The sequence below is a fragment of the Biomphalaria glabrata genome, chromosome 5 (genome assembly GCF_947242115.1).
Source record: "Biomphalaria glabrata chromosome 5, xgBioGlab47.1, whole genome shotgun sequence".
NCBI lineage: Eukaryota > Metazoa > Mollusca > Gastropoda > Planorbidae > Biomphalaria > Biomphalaria glabrata.
In genome coordinates, this window is record NC_074715.1 from 40,789,284 (window position 1) to 40,813,130 (window position 23,847).

Below are 23,847 nucleotides of genomic sequence, written 5' to 3' on the forward strand. Positions count from 1 at the left end.
CGATTTGACCAAAAACAGAGAATTTCCACCTCTGTCCAGCCAACAAAAATGTCTACCAAACATTAATACCGCTTGACACGACGATACGGTGAATCTATTCCCATAACACCCCATTTCTGGCCAAGATAATCTGTCGAAATGCCAGTAGCCCATATAGCGAGTGACAAGAGACGATGGTCTCAGCCAAGACAGGTATTAACTTATGACGTGTTTTACCCGGTTCTCAACTAAATGCTGCCCTAAGGAGACCTAGATCTATATTTCTACAAAGCCAAGGGAATGGCTCTTATAAATAACAAATTATCTGAGAATATGTTCAAATTCCAAAGCATAAGAAGTGTAGTGTGTTTGATTAATTCACGCTCAATACCGCTACAGATGATGTTTTCTCTGGGCTGAGGTGGAGTAGCCTCTGTGTGAACTATTACAGGAATGAGACAATGTTTCTACCTTATCATTTCCTCCTGCCTAAGCCATGGTTTAATATTCTTGAGGAAGGAAATGATGACGCATGTCATTACATGACAACAAGGTTGCCGGAGGGGCTGACAGTGAATTGACAGTGCTCGGGTCAAAGACAGGACGACTTGTGACGAGACAAAAACACTAAAAGGCGAGACGCTAATCTCTACAAACACGTCACGAAGACGCTGACGCAGAGTCAACATTCAAGATATCTACAGCATCAACTGTTAACAATCTGCTGATCAATACTTCTTGTACATTGGACAAATCCTGAACATATAGTTTCCTGAACATCTAGTTGACTTAAATGGCTTAGTTTGTCTTCGCTTCTCTAACAAGAGACAAACATCAAACGTAATGAACAAACATTCACGCGTGTTCAAGTGTCTGTGTGTGTGTCTGTGTGTGTGTGTCTGTCTGTCTGTCTGTCTATCTATCTATCTATCTATCTATCTATCTATCTATCTACCTACCTACCTACCTACCTACCTACCTACCTACCTACCTACCTACCTACCTATCTATCTATCTATCTATCTATCTATCTATCTATCTATCTATCTATCACGAGCACATTAATGTGGCACTGAACCCAGGAGGGATTTTCTCTCCCATTAAAAGCTACATTATGATGTTGTAACACTATTGATGCCCCCCCCCTCAACAATTCCTTTTCCCTCCTACCACCCAAATATTTCCCTCTGATCAGAAAATTGTTTCCTTACTTACACTTATTGTTTGAGCAGATCATCCAATGGTGCCTGTGAGTGTGATGGTGGTAGCGTGTGAGTATGATGGGGATAGCGTGTGAGTGTGATGGGGATAGCGAGTGAGTGTAATGGGGATAGCGTGTGAGTGTAGATGGGGATAGCGTGTGAGTGTGACGGGGATAGCGGCAAGTGTGTATTATCAAGTGAGGAGATGTGATCTGCTCTGTTCCAGCACTACGTCAACACACAAATCTGAGAGCAATTTTCTTTTAACTCGAGTGTACAATGACATTTTTTTTTATTTTAGAAGAAAAAAAAAAGTACACTGCATTCAGAAAGACATTTTATCAGGAATAAATAGCATTGATCAAACCAGACACAAGGCTGCCGGGGGGAGGTCGAGGAGAATCTAGTTTCTCGGTGCGATCGATTCTGGTAGTTGAAGAAACACACATCGGCGATAAAGACACGAATAGTGAACCGTCGGTTAGATCAAGTCAGAGAGAGAGAGAGAGAGAGAGAGAGAGAGAGAGAGAGAGGATCTATCAGAATTAACAGCAAGGATATAAAAACAAAAGTTTCTTGATGTAAAGAAAAATAAGAAATGGAAAGTAACGAGACGAAAAAAAAAAACAACCCAACATATTCTAGCAATGCTATATCTATACAAGAAAATATCTCAAAAAAGATCTTGATTTAAAAATATGTTGCAACGCAAAGCTGCTTTAAAAACAAATACATCTATGTCACACTAGTTTAAGATTATAGAGCGATATAATTTTGCCCTAACATTATTACAGGGTCAACCCTATTTTGTCTAGAAGTAATCCTGCTACTTAAGGAGCTTTGTGATGAAAAACAGTATAAAATACAAAGTAGAGCTTAGCCTAGTGCTGAACGCCCTCCTACATTTTGTACAGAAACATTAACACTTGGATTAAGACGAACAAAGTCTAACCCAATCTGATGAATATCAAATGTCTGGCAGCATTGAAAGTCGAGGGTCAAGATTGTGAGACGAACTGGTTTTCCAGTTACACCAGTTCGTCTCACAATCTTGACAAAATCTCATACACAACAGTTTAGTTCAACTTTGAACTCCACACAGAATGTTTTCAATGACAACAGGAAAGGGAAATATTAAGAATTCTCATGACTACCCAAATGCAGCAAAAAGTTATGTCAAAAACACTGCGTTAAATACATTAGATTTAGTAGTCACGTCAGATAGCTCCTTATTGGCTGTCAATGATCTCACCAATGGTTTAAATATCACACAAATAATAATAATAATAATTATAATAATAATTAAATACTACTACTAATAATAATAATAGTAACAATAATAATAATAATAATAATACTAAAGAGTTAGCTTCAATCAAGGCTGTTGTTTTTCAGGGTACACTTCACTTTTGTTATGAAATATATATATCTGTCAGTCAGCTAAGAATCAGGCTCTTTTTTTTTCTATGAAATATGAATGCTTTTAAGTGTGTGTATGTGTGTGTGTTTGAGCGGAACAAGGAAACGAAAATTAAACAAAATAAATTGCGAGTTGACCTCAAGACGACATACTGCAAAATCTTCCATTTTGCAGCTAACATTGTTATTCTGTCAAATAAAGGGACACAACAAAAGGAAATATCACTGCAATGCTTTCTAAAAAGAGTTGTAGCTCTTGATATGATAATAAAACTTGTGCCAGTGATAATTGTGAATGGTGTAATTCAAAAAGAAATTGTACTACTATTTTCTATTTTTCTATATCAGGAGATTTTTTTTTTTGTTAAGTTCCAGGCACTATTAATGAGTTTATAGATACATTTTATTTGAAGCCTTAAAATAGCAAAACTAATATTGTCAGAAAGAATGTTTTGAAAAAGGAGAAATATTTTAAATATTGAGTTTTTCTTTTACTCGCAATTAACCCATTCACAATTAAGCCATATTAAAAGAATCAGATGAATGTAAGTTAAGAGATTGATTTTCAAAGAACAATTTAGGCTGAACAATAAGTCGTACTGAGATGTATTTGGATAGATTTGCATTGAACATTCAGACAATACTAGACTCATACAAGACATACAGATTGTACCAGACTCACCAGACGGGTTGATCTGTGGGGAGGGGCATCTAGGAGGTAGTGTTGGAGAGGTCGAGGTCATGGCCACCACTGACTTACGGCCACCATAGTTTCGACTGTTTCTTCTGGTCACGTTCATGTCCTTCTGAAAAATGAATCCAAGTAAATAATGAGTCAAAGGTAACAGAAGCACTTACTCAACTCTGACCTCTGAACTAAGGGAAATGGGGGTAAAGTTGAAACAGAGGAACGTAATCAGCGTTTACGAAGATAATTTTTACCAAGAATACCTATCAAGGCAAATGTATTTCAAAAGCCAGGCAGAAAGATGTGAAAAGATGAACAGAAAGAATAAAACAGAACTTATTGGTATTGTCCTTTCATTGAATGGTCTGACCTATATATTTTAATATAAACATTATTTTCTATTTAATACAAATACATTTCCATGCAGATTTGTTTTAAATTAGGTCATAGCCACTGTCCATAACTGTGAGTGTAAAAAGTGATTACCTTTGTAATAGATCTAGAAGAACAATAATAAATCTGTGCCATTATAAATATTTTAACCAATAATTGTTATTGAGCGCAATTTCATGCTTTTAGCTTTCTCAATGGGCTAAGATCCTATCACTTGTCAGGACCAGTTGGGAAAGGCGAAGGGGGAGGGGATTGAAAGGGATTTCTGGTTAATGTAACGGTGATCACTTTTTAAATGCATAAAAAATGGTTCACTCAGGGCTAAAGCCACCTCACTAATTTAACTTATACCACGACATGTTAAGTATGAATTTTTCCCTTGTTCGATACCTAACAAAAAAAATTACCGATAGTTAATTAAAATAATTAATAACCAATAGTTGATTAACTAATTGGTTGTTTTTTCTTTTTTTTGTATTGATTCTTGTTTTGTCAAGTACAAGAAATAATTGTGCAAAATTTCAACCTGATCCGAGATTGAGTATGGGAGAAATTACGTGTACAAACATTTTATCAGACAGACAGACATACAGAAATGAGTGACTTATAAGTTTTGTAAAAACTAGGCTTAAGCTTAAAAAATGTTATCACAGCTAGGAGTTCGTAGCCACGTTAATTACTGAACTCTTTTTTTTTTTTCCTTTGAAGCCAAGCATCTCTATCTATTTATATATATAATTCTCTTTGTCGCTCTAGAGTTTGGACGAGAAGAAGAAGTAAAGGAACGATCACTCTCTTATTTCTGCGGATATTCACCACACGAAAAAACAAGAGGGAAAAAAGGGGGGGGGGAAGAACAATTATTCACCGGTCACTACTGATGACTGCCTGGTCGTGCGGTTTGCGAACTGTCGTTTGGATTTATCAAACCCTGCCCGCTCCCATCCCCCTTTGTCCTTCCACTCTGAATGAACATCCGAAACAAGTAAAATATTTTACAAACAAACATTTTACAAACACTAAATAGCAGCGCCGGACTTAAACATTGTGACCAAGAAGTCATGGAAAAAGAACAAATAATCGACTATGTATATTCACCCTTCACTAAATAGCAGGGCCGGACATAAACATTGTGGGGCCCTATGCGAAACGGATTTCGGGGGGCTAAGTTTGGGTAGGGAAGCGAATAATAAGTGAAATTAAAGAGTTTGTATTAGAAAATAAATTCGTCTATGCATTTTATTCATTCTTTACTACGTACATAATTACTTTACAAGCCTTGGGTGTAGCATACAGTATATCATAATAATTCTGTTTCCTACATAGATCACCCACAATAGCAAGAATTACCAATTGTTTCAATCTATCTTTGAGAATTGTTGACCTCAAGTAATTCTTGATTAGTTTGAGGCGTGAGAAGCTTCTTTAACCAGATTTCAAAATTACGGCTAACGCATATAGCCGTTTTTTTTTTTCGCGCGTAGTATTGGCGTTTTCCATATTGAATGACACCCCAAAATGAAAATTTTTTGTCAAATATTCCGTATATTTTAAGGGCTTTTTCGTATCTTTTGCAATTTCTGGAGATTTCCAGGAGCTCCTGGTAAATCGACAGGAGGGCGCGGGAAATCTGTTTTAAGTTATAAAATGGTTTCATTTAATAATTTATACTTTGAATTAGCGCGGGTCCTATAAAAGCGCGGGGCCCACTGCGGTCGCATACGTTGCAGTGGCCTAAGACCTGCCCTGCAAAATAGTGGCGTATGCTACGCCGCCGGTCAACTAGTTATTAGTAATGTAGGTTGAGGAGTAAATTAAAAATGTATCTTTAGATCAGTTTGAGACCTTGGGGTGGACCAACGTGATCATGCCCTACCCTAAAATGTACGTTTGAACGGTATGTTTATTGTATGGTCAAATGTTCAAGAGTATTTTTTTTACAGATCATAAAAGAGGACATAAAAAAGATGAAAAACTAACAAAAGTGAGTGATTCTAGTTAAGTATTAAACATAAAAAAATAAAAAATTAGGGGAAATTATAGAACACGTCTTTCGTTGAAGAATTATCTTTTGTTATCCCCCTTAAATGTTTATTATTAAGTTTTCATTGATTATGATGAGAATCTGACGCCTACAGACACTCGGAATCCAGAGATGCCATAAAGAAACGTTTACAATGTCCACTTATTAGATTTATGCGGTCAATATTGTCTTATAACGACTTCTGTTGTGTGTGTTTTTTTTTTTTTTTTTTTTTTTTGAAAGCTTAAAAAGTAATTATTAAACATAGTAATGCGTAACATGCAGATCTATATGTATTCTTTGTGTTATTAAATATATTGATTTATTAATAATCAAAATACAAAAAAAAAAAAACTTAACAGAAAACAAAGTTTATCTTAAGGGAAGAACACCACATTTACAACCATCTCTCAAAACTGTAAGATGTATCCTTTTTTATTTTATTTCAAACAAGATAAATTGAATAACCACTATTTAATTAACTAATTGATTATTTTTCTCCTATTGATTTCCGTTTGGTTAAGGACAATGAATAATTGTGCACCAAAGTTTCAACTTGATTCAAGTATTGAGAAGTGGAAGAAATAACGTGTACAAAATGTGTACCAGAGAGAGACAAGAGTGAGTTGAGAGAAGCATTGGACGACTAGATGCTTGTCCATCTCATTTTCTGAACTATTTTGTATGTCAATCTCTTACAATAATCAGTATATGTATTACAGTAACGATAGCTAAAGTACTCATTCAAGACAACGACCTTTTAGAGAAGACAAAACGTCAAGGGAAGAAGATGTTTTGATGCTGCTAATGGAGCCATCCATTCAATAATGAGCCCATACTTAGGCCTTGATGATAACATTGATAACAGCCTCTTGATGTAAACATCAGCATATTTTATTTTGTTTACCATGTAAAACAAAACATACACATATATATTTAGGTATCATCAGGATCTTTGTATGTCTGTGCCAGTAGTATGCATGGAGAGATTGAATGTAATGTTTTTGATGTTACTCTGAAGAAAGAGTTCCATCCCTTTATGTATTCCCGGAGTATGACTGTGAACAGTAGATATGTTAAGTAGACTTTGAGTTGTGTGAGTGGTTAGGCTTTAGTTGTGTGAGTGGTTAGGGTTAGCTGCTTCTAGGGAGGAAAGAGGACGAGTGCCTCACTGTTGTTCAGTACATATAAAATTTATTCTTTCTTGTCATAGCTGGACTGGTTGGATTTATTTACAATTTATAAGTATCATTATATGTTCATGAGCGGTTTGTTTTTACTTCATTGTTCTTCAGCGGCCCAACGTCATAGTGTCTCTGGGGACACTTACTGAGCCGGGGCCCTGGCCCATAGAAAACAAAGGTAGATAAAAACTTACTACCAAAAAAAACAAACGGAAAGTGCTAAGAAACAGTTGGATAACAAAACGTCCCAAGACGTCTATAATTGCTATTTAAACTACAACATATAACAAAACGTCCCAAGAAGTCTGTAAGTGCTATTTAAACTACAACATATACCAAAAACATATCTGGAAACATATTTTCACGTCCTTGATGATCCAACATTAACTGTCACAAACTATAGCACAGACTCGTGCGTCTTTATGTATTCGGCTAGAAGTGAAAGACTTTTCAATTGAACTATAACCATTTAGGTTAAAATAACAGATGAACCGTGTTTATACGAGGAAATACATTTCTTGATATAAATCTTAGACTCTATCAATCAAGGAAGTCATTCAGTGTGACTGAATAATGGGATAGAATTAACTACATCACCCGGTTATAGAATCTAAATAGATTTTAATTAACATCTAGCAACTAAACAGCGCACTTCCTTATCTCTCAAGCCTAGCCGTTAGTCTGCCCTCTCTAGCACGGCTATTTCCTCCATGGAAGCCGGCCAGACGATGGACTAGGGGAAATAATCCCGTGGAGAGAAAAAAAAAACTAAAAAAGAAAGAGCTAATAAACTATCAGCTGAATTTTGCAAATCTATTGACGTCAGAGGGAAATGTGACGTCCAGCTCGAGGAAGGCATGACCAGCCCTACCCCTCGTTCCAGAGACCGGCTAAAACCAGCTCGTCCCCTGAAGGCCATAATCCTCCTTCAACCACCCGTCACTCCTTATCACACATCCAAATATTTTTTTTTCTTGCCAAACAGTTGCTGCAAATAAACTCGCTGACTTTAATGAGTCTCTTTCAACAAGATTTACATCACAATACAAAGCAGTTGGTATAAATGTAACTTCTGCACCAGTGCTACGTCATAAACAGTTCAATGTCATAAAACCTCATTATGTGCATTCCAGATATTCAAATGGAATATTTCATAAATCCATTTATTTCGGATTCATCCATTTTTTTTTTGTTGGTTTCTTTTATGTTCTACCAGTCGTTAATTAATTATAATAATACAAAAAGACAAACTAAATAATTGAAGTCTTTTATCTCACTGATACAAACGTTCTTTATGGCAAAGTTTCATAGAAATAAAAAAAAAATATATAAAAAATAGCTCTTTTTTTTTTTTAAACATCTTAGGAAACTAAAATAGTTTGCTATTTTCGATGTATTAATCACTAAGTCCTTTACTAGACTCCATTGAAAGGTTTTGTGGTGAGAGAAATCTGCCGTTTGCAGACAAAACCTGAGCAAAGTGAAAACAAAATGTTTGTCTAGAACACATCACATATCAGCACTCAAAGGTCTCCTTTAGATCCTGACGATCAACTGGCATCCCGTTCTACTGGTCATCACAGTTGAATAGTGAAACCTCTCATTGACATGAGGCATCTTCACAGCATGGAAACAGTGGCAGATTGTTAAGTAAATAGATACAAACAGTTAAAGTATCAGGAGAGTCATTAGTGACAGGAAGCCAGCAGTTCAAGTTATATCCTAGACTCGGTGCACTCTAGTCATTAAATGTGAACCAACATTCAGGATATATTTAATACTACACAAGGATATGTTACAGGGTGGGACAGAGAAGAAACTTAAGAAAACTCTTCAGGAACCAAGTTAGAACAAAGAACATTTGGACCGCAAAGTGTTCGTCAGCTAGACAGAGAAAATACAAACCAAACTACTTAGACTTCGCTAGCTAATAGATAAACACTTGCTATTCCGTAAGAAAATGAAACTGAGGAAAAAAACAAAAAAAAACTAAAAACAATAAACACAAAACGGAAAACATGAAAGAAGACGGGAGCAAGTGTGAAGCAAGGATTACATGTAATAGGAACCAGGTATTCTCTTAGTTCTACATATCTCCCATTGTTTTTAATAGAACTCGGTACCTTGAGCCCTCTAGGCCACACTTGTACAGTTACAGGTGAATGTCTCATTGATCTACTTAGAAGTAGTCAATGTTGGAATAAATCAGTACATGACAACAAAAAAGATAAAATGTTAAAGAATGTCAGAGACAAATGCGAGACAAAAGTGTGTTGACACAGTGATTGTTTTTTGTTTTCAACTTCATCGCTACTTGGATTTTTTGTACAACTCGCGGCTGCTGTCGATCAAGCGCCTAGGACTTGCCTAAAAAGAGTTTGAAAAATTTACTCTACCCAGCTACTAAAGATACGTAATCATACATATTCAAACAGTTGTAAGAGTATGCATTAGTCTAGTACAAGATGAGTTCGATCAAGTCCAAATAAGACACTATTACAAACATAATATAAACATTTGCCTCTTATTTTGTTATTACAATTATACCATCATTTCTAAGGCTTAACAAATTTTAGTTCTTGTACACTTTCTTGTATTTGTATAAAACGTTATTACAGGAATAATCAAATATAGACATATACATACTGCAGTTCTAATTGCAGGTTTTTAAATTTGATAGTGTGTGTGTGTTTGCCACATCACGTTATTGTCTGCACCTCAGGCTATGAAGTGATCCTCTGATTTTAGCGTGATTTAGACACGCGTCTTAGTTTTAAGCAAGTAAAAATGTCTGGCATAAAGGGACATAAAAGAAACAAAATTAATTCCATGCATTTTTGAGTTTGTCGGCTTTCCTTCCATTTCCTCTCTCCACAGCACATCCCAAATAGCGTTCCATTCCCGCTCACTACTTCATCAGCAGCAGGGTTGTTTTTTTTAAAGCAGAGACAAATCATATTGAATCAATATGGCCAAGGGCGGTAATGATATTTTGTATGTACATTGAACACTTGTTTCATATTGAAGACACTCAACAAATAATGAAACAGCAGGGCGCAATTTGAAAAGATTACATGATGGTGTGTTTTATCACCTAACAGTGTCGCAATATTTTTAATGAGTTGCCAGAACAGAAGTGTTCTTTGGTGAAAAATACTTTTTTTTAAAGCACTTCACTCTGCAAATATTTAAACAATTAAATTTCCTCTTCCTGTCTTTCAATGTATTTCTACTATACTCTTTACCTCCACCGAAAACAATATGTGAATATAATAGCCGAATTGATCCTAATATCTTTGGTGCATTACTATATAAGGTAAAAAGAGGGCTTACCAGACTATTGATGAGTGAAGGCGCTGACTGGCCGAGGACCGTATTCTTCATGCGGAGGAGGTTGCTAGGTTCAACATCTGAAAGAATCAAACAAAAATCAGTTGGACGTTAAGGGGAGTAACCTGGATAGAAAGTTATTTAAGGGAATTGCGAACAGTTCGTTTTTTGTTTTGTTTTCACTCTCCTTCAATCAATCGTGTTGGTCAGATTGAAATAGGTCCACGCTGTAGACAATACAATATATTACTAGCTGGATGGCTAAGCAAGAAATAGAATGTAGACTAAAAAACAAAACAATACAATGTTCTGTGTGACATACACACAAGGTAGAGAGATACTTCATCCAAAGACGTGTCGCTGTTTTAAAGAGGCTTTAGGCGACCTCTGGTCATCTTCAGAAAGTAGAATAGACATAACACTGAAGTGTTAATTAGTAGCAGGTATACAAGTCTTCTATATTTTACCTGATATTTAGAGATGTGTTGAGAAAACACTGAATTAAAGATAAAGCGCTCACACAGAATGTCTGCACTTATACATTTACTTCATCTATATCTATTTAGATTTATTTCAAGAACTGAAGGTTGAAAATGATTTTTAAAATATGTGTGTATACAATGAGATATTGAAATGACTTCAGAAACAAATTTAGGAAAATGTTAGTAAAAACATTGTTATAAAGAACAATGACAAAGTGTATTTTGTAAAAGTTGACTAGACTCCTATTAGTGGAACTTGTCTATTCTGCCTTAGATTCAGCACTATGTTATGATGAAATGTTTGAGGAGAACTTAAAATGTCAATAAGTAAAAATGTGTTTTTGTTTAAATGGGCAACAATTTTGTTAAAATATAATACCCGAACATGGATACAAATTAAATATTGGATGATAAACATATGTTATCCATGTATAAATATGTTTGCTAAAGACTACTCTACTTGGACCTTTCAATGATCTCATTCTTTGTGCTGGACTATAAGAAGTGAAGTATCCAGTCTGTGTATTTAAAAAAAAAGCATGCTATCATTTGTGTGCACTTTAATAATTTTTTTTTTCATTTTTAGCACTACAAAATCCCATTTCTAGCCTGTTCTAGCAGCGTTTGTTATTAATGTTTGTTATTTCGCTGGCATCAGTGATATTTCACCAGAGCGACCTTGACGTTTATTATTAATGTGTCTATTGACTACAAAATGTCAACCAATTTTCATTTTTGTTACATGTTTTTTTTGTTCCACTATATCGTCACTACTTTTCTGCACATCGCTTTCTTTTCTTTGTTTCTCTGACGGTATTTTATTGCTTACTTAAAGAAGGCAAACCGGATGTTAAATACATATTACTGATTCAGCATGGAAATTCTCTATTGCCTGTTTTTGCCTGACACGTATTTCGATGGTCGTTATTGTATCACGCCATGGCATTCTGTAAAATCAGATTTTTTGTGTCCAAATCAAATAGAGCTAATGCTGGGCATACTCAGACTAAAAAGAACAACTAACAAAATGACATTTTTGTTTTTACTTACGGTGGATCAGGGTGGGCGGAGGGTGTGGCGCTGTTGGAGTGGACGGCATACTTTCTCGTCGCCTCTGCTTCGTGTCCTCGGATAGAGTCCGCTGCAATCGTCTGAGGCCTCCGGGCGATCCGCCGCCGAATGGAAGCTCATCCCGGCACTTTCGTAACAGCGGCGATGGTAGCGGAGAGCTCGGTCCAGCGATGTGAAACTCGGACTGTGAAATAGAAGCACACATTGCTGAGGTCAGTAATGGAGTAGACCGCAAACTAAATCTAGAGAATAGGCGTGTTTTGTTTTTTTTGGACTATCATATGGCTGTGACAATTATTGCTTGTCTAGACTGGAAGTGAGAGACAGAGAAATTGATAGATTAATGAACGAACTAATAAACGATATTTCTATATTCCTCTTGCAAATGAGATTGTAACAATTACATAAAAAATAATAATTAGCTCAGGTAGAAATAAAGTAGGATGTCCTGAATGATATATCGATCAGAAAGGATAAATAAAACAAAAAGTAATACAAAGAAATAGTCATTGTAAGATTTAACTTGGACAAAACAATCGGAAACTCGCTACAATTTTGAAAACTTAAGCACAATCTAATAGACAAGAGTTTTTATTCTGATTAAAAAATCAGGCCTTCATTAAATTGATCAGTGTGCCTCTCATCCGATGTCTCACAACATGAAATACAAGAAATAGTGCGGACATCATCAGTGGTGGCAACCTGAGGCAATGACTTGGACGTGCAATTAATTCTTTATCTGAAGCAATATTATAGCCAACAGAGTGGATACATAGCTAGAGATTGGATCAGCTGCAAAATAAAACAAATGTGAACGCTATGAATGTGAAGAAATACATGATGTGTAGGTTTGGATTTGTTCAAGCTTTATTCCATTCCTTTATTTCAACATTGACCAGCAGGAAATGTTCTGCCCACAAGATGTATACATGCTTATGTTTGAAAACACACACACACATAGAAAGAAAGAAATAGAAGAGCAAGAACGTGAGAGACAGGAAGGGAAGAAATAGGCATGATAGAAATACTGCATAATATCCCAGTCCATCAATCAATCTCAGATCCCGACTCAAACATAAAAGACCAGACATTGAATTCATAGAAAAATCTGGATTGTACACTCAGGTACGGAACTCAATTTAATTTTCATGAGATGCAAAGACCATTAGATCTCTAAATTGTAATGTTTACTGGTTGGACTCAAACATAAACATGAAAGATCTTAAACCTTTTAACGGAACTCTATCACAATGCATAGACTCTAATGGCTACGTCATTGAAACAGAAAAATTGGTAAAATAAATGGTTTCGATTTTGTTATAAAGCATAATGAAGCCAGTCTTTTTTATATTAAAATTATTTGTATCAATTTTATGAAGCGAAATGAGAAAAAAAATGAAATTAAAAATGGTTTAAAAATGGTGTTACTATGTGTGAGAATGCGTGGTGTGTGTGCTTGAACAGAATTGAACAACAGAATTTCCTGCCTGTGGGGTAATCAATAAACCTGGATTTGTTCAATCTTATTAATGCCACTAAACCAGCTGGAGTTGGAGTCGGAGATTTGGTTGTTTCATCAGATACAACTATGAATATGATATGCTAGAGAGTATCTGAATATGATATGCTAGAGAGTATCTGAATATGATATGCTAGAGAGTATCTGAATATGATATGCTAGAGAGTATCTGAATATGATATGCTAGAGAGTATCTGAATATGATATGCTAGAGAAGAAATACTACACATGTTTGCCATAGGGTAACAGAAGGTACTTAAATCTACTAAATGGATTTATACTTTCTACCTACTGGACCTTAGCCGGCAGCAACAAATCTGACAGCAGATTTCAATCCTCAAAAATCTACATTTTATTATCAGACAAAAACAAAGCTCGCACTACATATTGCAGTACCATGATCTCACATTGTAGAAAAAGTTAGACACATATGAAAAGCTACACTTGGAGAGCGAAATAAAATAACAAAATACTCAGTTGTAGCTGTTGTTATAAAAGATACAATTTAGATGACAGGAAAACAAAATACCTCTATATTTAAACGTTTCCAAATACAAACTGAACAAGGGGTTATTTTGTTTCGTTACTAACCCCTAGAAGAGACTTTCCGTACACCCGTTCTCGTATTTCTTCTTATCCTCAATGAGACTCAATGAGACTCTGATGCTAATGGAACCATAAATAGATAATGATGGAGAAGTTAGGGACGTTGAGGCTTCCTTGTTTCGCAGACCTACTAGCCATTGTTCCAGTCACACTGGACATTCCTCTCGCGTGGTCGTACACAGTGGACATGACCGAACAACTAACTAGATCTCCAAACAGGGGGAAATCAATGCAATCCTTTACTTTCAGACGGTTAACTCGTCACGTTGCTGCAATGCTCTAAACAAGATTGGACTGTGTATATTCTCCGCCTAGTGCATATTGATTCCTCCCCCAGCTGGTATGAATGAGTTATCGAACATCAGACTTGAACAAAGTAATACAAAGACAAACTTCTGCCCGAAGTCTTCTCCAGAACGCTCCGTTAGGAAACTAATGTGTACAATTGGCTGACAGATTATTTTTCAATTAGAGATTAAATTATTAATAGTTTGTAGATAAAACTAAGCAAAGAAATATAAGTATTTATATAATATAGCGCCATTTGTTATGCATTAATTGACTGATTTAGACCCAAGTAACAAAAGATACAAGTTTATTATATCTCTCCACAGGCTCTTAACACCAAATCTCACGGAAATGCTTTTTTTCCCTCATAACAATGAACTTGACGTTCCATGAATGTTACAATTATGAAAGAAACAGAAAGTGGGCGGTTGTTGTTTTTTTTCCTGCTAATTTAAGGGAAATATTTATAAAGAGTCAGTCAGTGTTAGAAACAGTCAACGTAAGAAACAGTCACTGTAAAAAAAAAAAAAAAAAAACAGTAAATGCAAACCGTTGAGAATTATCTTGTGCTTGTCCTACTTTCCATTTCATAAACTAATATTAAAAAATACTGATATAAATGTATATACTTATTTTGTATATTTATTATTCAATGTAGTTCCTCTGTTTTGTTTTTTTTAAAGACTGCGCCTTTAGTTATTCTCATTCTCAATGGATGATCGGAGACCTGGACTTTGATTTCACATCTTAGTGATGGTCAACACTTGTGTGGAATGTTCTCGAGACTTGTTTTTAATTACTACTACAACGATGTGTGTACAATATATACTTTTAATAGTTTCTATCTGCGTGTGTGTGTGTGTGTGTGTGAGTGAATGAGAGAGAGAGAGAGAGAGAGAGAGAGAGAGAGAGAGAACGAGAAAAGAAAAATCCACAAAAGCCACCTTTGACTGCCGATATGTGAAATAGAGTTGTATCACTAGCGCCCATCAAGCTCTTCAAGTTAAACTACACACCAGGCCTATGGTTTTACGATTGAGAAAGAAAAAGAATCAAACTTATGCGATTCTCAACTGCAAGTCACAAATGATCTGAAATGCAATCATCCAAAGCTAAAGGTCAGTTCATGCGTACGAGAAATGACATGACCGATAACGAAATTAATTCATGCGATCTCAATGGGCGTGTCTCAAGGTCAAGAGTCAATAAGTCGATCATTGTAGCGGTAGCTTATCAGAAAGACGGCCACGATTTCTAATTGAAACAATTGCCAATCGCCATCTTAGTTTGACGTCAGCATCGCTTCCTTGAAAACCTCCTTGTCAATCAGCGCACTCTTGCTCCAGGCCTCAAAGTTTTGTTGTTTTCTGAACTGATGACTTGAATATGTTTTGTCATTTCACTTTAGAAATGTCTATCGGCTCTAACAAACAAAGTTAGGACAAACATTCATTCCACTCAAAATTAAATGTGCAAACATTTATATTTATGGATTTTTTTAAAGGAGGCAATACACTGTTGGATTTACAGTTATTTATTACCGCCTATTGCAAGCTTCAGTATCAAATCTGTAGCAGTCATTTGTTTTTCAACAGCAAAGTCTATAAAACTTTTTCAAAAAAAAAAAAACATACACGACTGAAGTTAAGCCCTTCTACCAAAACTTGTAATAATTAAAGATAGATTAGGACTCCATATCCACCCTTTGGGTGTGACGTTTTTTTAAAGTGCAGATTCTATACATCTCGAAGATCTGATTTTTTTCATTCCACAGAACTGGCTACAACTTTCACGGTGATTTGATCCATTCGGAATGAAGCATTCAATGTATGCTCACACTTTACAAAGTAGTCTATAACAGTAGAGTTGAGTTTGAGTTAGGCACATTGGCAAACAAAGTACAAAATAAAACTAGTTCTGATGCTCATGTCGCTAACGTGACTAAAGTGCCCAGGTGTAATATGCTACAGTGTGTTTTTATCCGGCTCAAAAACTGGCTGTTAGACACAAAGTACAGACTTGTGAAAATGACAAAAGATGCAGCTTACGCTACTCAGTACATATATGCTGAAGAATTGTTAGGCACCTAGTTTATATTATTAGTTAGTGACGCACCATAGAAGACGTATATTGAACGGGACTAGTGACGCTTGGGATATTTTGGATTAGAGACTGGAAAATCAGTTAGCGATAGGATTCTCTTGGGTAAAGACTTTTTTTTTTATTTGACAGAGACTCTGACCTTTTATTGGATTAAACTTATTATTCATTGTTCATCAGTGTTGACCACATCTTTTCACTAGTTAAAAATAGATGTGTGTTATCATTGTGCTGTTGTTTAACTACATTGAATACACCCGAACAAGAAAACCAAACTCTTGCTGAGTAATTGATTGAAATCTAACAACCATCTACAGTTGACTTCAGTACATGATAAACATCCATCACAGAATGCATCAAATCAAGAAAGCAAAAAGAGAATGGCACTATATCTTTTGCAGAATACATAATAAAACGTATATCTCTTTGAAATAAGTTAAAAGTACTTACAAATATAGTTCAGAATTTTAAAAAAAGTTCTTTGATCCTGTTTAGAATAGTTCAGAATAGGGAACTGGACATAGATCTAGTTCAGAATATGGTACAGCACATAGATCTACTTTAGAATAAGGTACAGCGCATAGATATAATTCAGAATAGATTATAGCTCATAGATCTAGTTCAGAATAGATTGAGGCCCAGAAGAGAGAGCTAATCCCACTTAGATCTAGTTCAGAATAGATTGAGGCCCAGAAGAGAGAGCTAATCCCACTTAGATCTAGTTCAGCTTAGATTGAGGCCCAGGAGAGAGAGCTAATACCACTTAGATCTAGTTCAGCTTAGATTGAGGCCCAGAAGAGAGAGCTAATCCCACTTAGATCTAGTTCAGCTTAGATTGAGGCCCAGAAGAGAGAGCTTATCCCACTTAGATCTAGTTCAGCTTAGATTGAGGCCCAGAAGAGAGAGCTAATCCCACTTAGATGTAGTTCAGCTTAGATTGAGGCCCAGGAGAGAGAGCTAATCCCACATAGATCTAGTTCAGCTTAGATTGAGACCCAGAAGAGAGCTAATCACACTTAGATCTAGTTCAGCTTGAGCTTAGAGCTTGTAGAGAATAAAATTCCATTCTTCGTTATCATTCAGAGTTTATTAGTTTTCCTTTCCAAATGGACACTTTTCAAAGAGACAAACTAAAAATAAAATCTGGGCTTGTAAGTGTATGGTAAAGTTTGCTGCACGACGGACATGTTGTGTCCTTTGGTTAACTACAGCTGGGTAATACAATGGTGTCACTTTTTTAAAGTGTTGTAATTCTGGTAACAACAGATATACCAGTTAGAACTTCAATGCAGAAAAGCTGCAGTAACATTGATCGATATCCTCAAGCACTTTTTGTTGTTTTGTTTTCAGCTGTTTTATTTTTCGTGACATTTGTTTGTTGTTGAGATAATCCTAGACAGTGTCTACCAGTTTCAGGTGTTCATCTAAACTTTATGTCTACGTTTGAATCTGTGTCCTCTATTACTTAACACAACGGGAATGATAGATTGATTAGAATTACAGTTTGTCCCCCCCCCCCCCAAAATTCCAACTCCACCAACTGTTACTAAAACTACTATTTCACCGTCTGCCCAATCAGAAACACCTGCCTTAACTAACAGCGGAAAGGGTTCAAGAATAGATTCTTTATAAAAACATACATTGTCAGAAGGTCGTGATATGTTCATTAGCAGAAATGAAAAGTAGCATGAAACACAATAAGAAAAGCCTTCGAAGTTCAACACAATTTTAAAGATCAAGAAAAGCCTTTGATAAAATGTTGGCACACTTAACGAATCAAATCTAGTCTAACTTTTTACTAGATCTCATATTCTTATTTCTACAAATAAGATAATATAGTATATAAAGTACTTGCTATCAGTGGCTACAGTAGTTCACTAAGAAAAAGCTTTATGTGGTATCAAAATTTTGTTTTATAAAAAGATCTATTATACTTTTTGTAAAAAAGATGACTATTAGGCATCAATGTGGAACATTGTTGTTTTTGTTTTGTTTTTGTTTTTTTATTAAAAATTTTTTTTTAAATATGTCAAAGTAGTTTAGATGTGGACAAGCATAATAACATTTTATCAAGAAAGAGAGAGGAAAGTTGTTTTCTCATCGTATGACACTAGCAGGCTTGGCCTATGAGAAATGGAACCAATCTAGGTAATGGGAATGCTAGGAAATGAGACCATTCAGTTAAAGAACATTACATAGATATGGGTCTGGATTATGGACCATTCGACTGTATTAATGTATTATCAACAAATACTCTGGAAAAGCCCCAAAGAGCAACAATTCCATGTATATCATGCCGACTTGTCAACCAGAGTCTGATTGAGTGCTTACACTAGGAAGCGAGCACTTGATTTAAGCTCTGGGCTTAATGCTGAGGGAATAAGAAAAAAAAAAGCTGGCTATTTATTTCCCAGCTCATCAAGATAGCATCAAATTTCTATGGGTGCACAAAACAAGCGCTCTATTTCTGTTGTAACAGACTCAATGAGAAGCTCGCACAAACATTCAGCTTGTGAAAGGCACTACATTAAAAACAAAAACAATGACCATAAACTAAGATTAACTATGGAGTCACTTGATCGTGGCAGGCCCCTGTTCTTTCAACAAATACATCATAGCGTTATTCTACCCAGTCACGGCTCTAACTAGTTATACATGTGTGACGACAGTATTTTCATAGATATTTTAAAACTAGATATGTTTGTATGTTGTTTTTTTTAAAGGATAAAAAAAAGAAAATGATACTTTTTTTCTTTAGTTAATATGTTGTTGGCCGGGGGGGGGGGGTCACAAAATGTGTAAAATGTATCATTAATTTCTGACTTCTGCTCGCTGATATACTGGAATTTTAAAAGTTGAAAGATATTGACATCACCAATGAAGTAATCTTTATATAGCAGTCATTATAAGACAATATTATTTTCATTTTCTAGAAGTCCACTGAATGACGACACATCAGGTTGTGAGAGTCTGGCAACAAAGATGAAAGAGCTGGTCGAACTAAAAGTAGCTGTAAATAAGTTATCAACGTCATGCACCACAGTGTCAAATTTTCAGACTAAACAATTAACAATAAGAGAGATGCACTTTGTGGTTGTCTCTTCTTCTTTTTTTTTTGTTATTCCCTCTATTAAACTACTTTTTTGTTATTCCTCTATTAAACAACTTTTTTGTTATTCCCTCTATTAAACTACTTTTTTGTTATTCCTCTATTAAACTACTTTTTGGTTATTCCTCTATTAAACAACTTTTTTGTTATTCCCTCTATTAAACAACTTTTTTGTTATCCCTCTATTAAACAACTTTTTTGTTATTCCTCTATTAAACTACTTTTTGGTTATTCCTCTATTAAACTACTTTTTTGTTATTCCCTCTATTAAACTACTTTTTGGTTATTCCTCTATTAAACAACTTTTTTGTTATTCCCTCTATTAAACAACTTTTTTGTTATTCCCTCTATTAAACTACTTTTTTGTTATTCCCTCTATTAAACAACTTTTTTGTTATTCCTCTATTAAACAACTTTTTTGTTATTCCCTCTATTAAACTACTTTTTTGTTATTCCCTCTATTAAACTACTTTTTTGTTATTCCCTCTATTAAACAACTTTTTTGTTATTCCCTCTATTAAACAACTTTTTTGTTATTCCCTCTATTAAACTACTTTTTTGTTATTCCTCTATTAAACTACTTTTTTGTTATTCCCTCTATTAAACAACTTTTTTGTTATTCCCTCTATTAAACAACTTTTTTGTTATTCCCTCTATTAAACAACTTTTTTATTATTCCCTCTATTAAACAACTTTTTTGTTATTCCCTCTATTAAACAACTTTTTTGTTATTCCTCTATTAAACAACTTTTTTGTTATTCCCTCTATTAAACAACTTTTTTGTTATTCCCTCTATTAAACAACTTTTTTGTTATTCCTCTATTAAACAACTTTTTTGTTATTCCCTCTATTAAACAACTTTTTTATTATTCCCTCTATTAAACAACTTTTTTGTTATTCCTCTATTAAACAACTTTTTTGTTATTCCTCTATTAAACTACTTTTTTGTTATTCCCTCTATTAAACAACTTTTTTGTTATTCCTCTATTAAACAACTTTTTTGTTATTCCTCTATTAAACTACTTTTTTGTTATTCCTTTATTAAACAACTTTTTTGTTATTCCCTCTATTAAACTACTTTTTTTGTTATTCCCTCTATTAAACAACTTTTTTGTTATTCCTCTATTAAACAACTTTTTTGTTATTCCCTCTATTAAACAACTTTTTTGTTATTCCCTCTATTAAACTACTTTTTTGTTATTCCTCTATTAAACAACTTTTTTATTATTCCTCTATTAAACTACTTTTTTATTATTCCTCTATTAAACTACTTTTTGGTTATTCCTCTATTAAACTACTTTTTTTTATTGGGCCTTAAGAATACTGACTTTAAGAGCATCATAATTAAAACTGATTAGAAAGATTCAAGTCTCCCTCAAGTTTTTTTCTCTCTCCGAACCAGCTCACCAAGCAGCCCGACATAATAAGAAAGTGTAACCCGATAGTCAGGCTTTTCCTACGAACAACGATATAGCTAGCTCAGATAAAACAGAATGATCTTTCTATCTTAACTCTGGAATTAATGTACTTGACATTTCTAGAAAGTTATTTCAATGATAGATAGAAAAAGGTTGTGCTTTGTATATGGTAATCGCAGTGTAGTTCTTGACATGCAGACAGAGATGAGTGAATAGATTGTCACTGTCAGGGATAGCTAATCACTACAACTAATGCTAACTGCTTATTAAACCTTTTATTTATATATATATATAATGTGTATGTAAATGTGTGCATGCGATTTGCAAACACAAGATTTTTAAACCCAACGTGCGCACTGTTGGAAAACTTTTAAAGTATCTAATGCGTTAAGAATTAGATATCAGATTAGAATTAAGCCCTTTATAAATCCACCCCCCAGTGGCAACGCCTCAAATATAATTAACATCAGGCAGGCTTTGTCTTATCTTCAAAAGGATGGAAAATATCACTGGAACCTTTTTAGAGGCCGCCCGGGAAAGGTGGGTCCCAAAGCTCTAACGTGGGTAAATGTAGGACAGCTGAACAGTCTGACATGACTTGAGGTAAGACAGTAACTTTAACAAATCAGTCTGCTAGTTATCAGTTGTATTATTTTCTTTACCAACCGTATTAATGTTAGTATTTCTCGAGACTGTATACTAGTAGCAGTGCAAAGATATATTGCATCAATCCCAGACAACTTATAGCCGACAATAAACACTTCGCCGTATCCTAACGTACACGAGATATTGACTTCAAACCATACAAGACCAGTGATCGTTCTAAATCAGTGAAATGTTGACCACTGGCAAGTTCAATAGTAGTGATATTAGTGAGAACATGGAAGAGAAAAAAATTATTCGAATTGATGAATTAGTGAGTTAAAAAAAAGGTGCCAGGATTAATTTTACATATCATCGTGATCCACTAACAGACAACACAGCTATTTTGACTGAAAGTTAGACTAAGTCTCACCAATTTCAATGCAGTGCATAATGATTGATTATTTTGTTGAATATGTCAACAACTGTACATTGTATTGACGCCAACGCTGGAAAGTAAACTATTATATCACGAGTTGTTTGGATTGGGTGATACAATTATAATCCAGTCAGACTCAAATTTCACAAAGAAGAAGAACAAGTGAATAATTCGCTGCGTGTGACCAGATAGACTTGGTGTAAACACTTCTATCTCAGTGCGTCACACTTTTAACCAAACATTTTCATTGGCTTCTAGCCAAAGTTCAGAAAATATAGCTGACTATGACTTCTCTTACTTTTGTAGAACTACAGAGAAATAAAACTTGAAATGAACAAATCTTTAAAGAACTAAATCATTTTTAGAAAGAGTTCATCAAACGTACGTGACATCTAATGTGTAATTAAGAGTTGTAAAAGCGAGGTAGAGTCTAGTTCTTTACACAGACATTAAAAAGTCTCTCTACTTACTGGTATGGGCGGCACTGTATCTCCAGGAGCGTCACCATCGGCATTATCCAAATCCACAAAAGATGTAATCCTTACTCTCAGCATACACCCTCTACGCCTAACGATCACAGGGACATCCTCTTCATAGATCATTGACTCATTTCTCTGAAGCGGAGGGTGTGGACTTTTGCTAGGGCTCAAACTGGCGCCCCCTAGACTTCCCAAAGGCGAAGGAATAGAATCGAAAGATCTCAGGGAAGTCGGCGACGGGGTCTCCACACGGAGGCTTCCCTGAGGAGAAGAAGGACTCAACTGATTGGGACTGCATGTCCCTGGGGTCATGCTGCTAGTAAGACTGACCTGTCGAACGAGTTTACATTTTGCTCTACAAGGGCTTGATGGCACCTCATTGGAATGAACAGAATCTTCTTGACTGTCTGAATGTGAACACTTACTGGAATGACAACACGGTATACTGCCCTGATGTACCAGGCCTGCACCTCGAACATAGATCTTTGACCGACTGGAAGAATCCGAATTGACCTCCGTGTCAGTATCGTCCGTGTCAATGGAATGTTGGGCACTGCCGCTCGACGACTGGGCGCTACCACTGCCGCTAGAAAATCTACTTCGCCAATGTTTTTTACAGTCCAAGTGATCACCAGCAGTGGCTTGAAGCTGAAGTCTCTGATTGTGAAGATGCTGCGGGCGCTCCAGCTGAGCTAAATTACTCGGGCAACTGTTCTGATGCTTGATGCTGCTTTCGCTGCCCAGTAAGGCGTTTATGCTACTGGAAGACACGGATGCACCGTATGCACACCCAGAAGAATGGTGACGCTTGAGTTGCTCGTGTTGCGAAAGTGTGTTGCCAAGACTACTCGACGCTGTGCTAGACATTCGGCAAAGTTTAGTCCTACCAGCTAGGCCACCTAATCCAGAGGGTTGATGTTTAAGGGACTGCGAGATCCGCCCAGCGCATCCAACAGGTGACCCCTGGCGCGGGCTTTTAACAGGCGAAGTTGACCGACGGCCCGGCACTGGAGATATCGGCGAAGCAGATCGCCTACCCGAGACAGGAGAAATACGTCCTTGGTCCGTGAAGAAAACCCCGGCTGGCACAGGAGATATCCTGTCCCGATCATCGTGTTTAAACTCAGCCGGAACACTGGACGGGTTGGTCAAGGTCGTGGGCAGACATGGCAGACTACGTCGTGTACGTTTGAAAGACATGTCTGACACATTCACGTTTCCATTCGAGAGATGGCACAGTGGTTTGGCACTAAGGAGGACATTGTTAACAGGCAGCGGCCACTTTGAAAAGCTTGCGATGCCACTCAACAACTGTATGAGTGTGTATCAAGAGCAATGTGCTATAGCACAGTTCAACGTGGACACAGTGAAAGAGAGAGAGTTGTGCATAACACAGTCCATAGGTTCTCTTCAAACATTGTTAGTGGTGACACAGTCAAATCTAAATCACACATTTAAACCAAAAGAATAACATTTTTCAGTAATGTCGCACATTTGTATTACGCTTAACACTATAAATAAACAACCATTCCAAAA

General features: G+C 35.8%; 1 protein-coding gene across 11 annotated transcripts in view; it reads right to left on the bottom strand.

Moving 5' to 3' along the window:
• The window catches only part of LOC106064962 (microtubule-associated serine/threonine-protein kinase 3-like), a 132,936-nt gene that overhangs the window by 59,983 nt on the left and 49,106 nt on the right, over positions 1 to 23,847 (bottom strand). For 6 of the 11 annotated variants that reach the window (XM_056029237.1, XM_013223634.2, XM_013223632.2 and 3 more), the window contains 3 exons: positions 11,751 to 11,955; positions 10,222 to 10,298; positions 3,283 to 3,406 (listed from right to left, as the gene is read on the bottom strand). In XM_056029237.1, the coding sequence (XP_055885212.1) occupies positions 3,283 to 3,406; positions 10,222 to 10,298; positions 11,751 to 11,955 (406 nt within the window). Of the gene's footprint in view, positions 1 to 3,282; positions 3,407 to 10,221; positions 10,299 to 11,750; positions 11,956 to 22,302; positions 23,753 to 23,847 lie in introns of all 11 variants that reach the window. The other 5 variants (XM_013223637.2, XM_056029239.1, XM_013223636.2 and 2 more) reach the window with 1 other exon arrangement.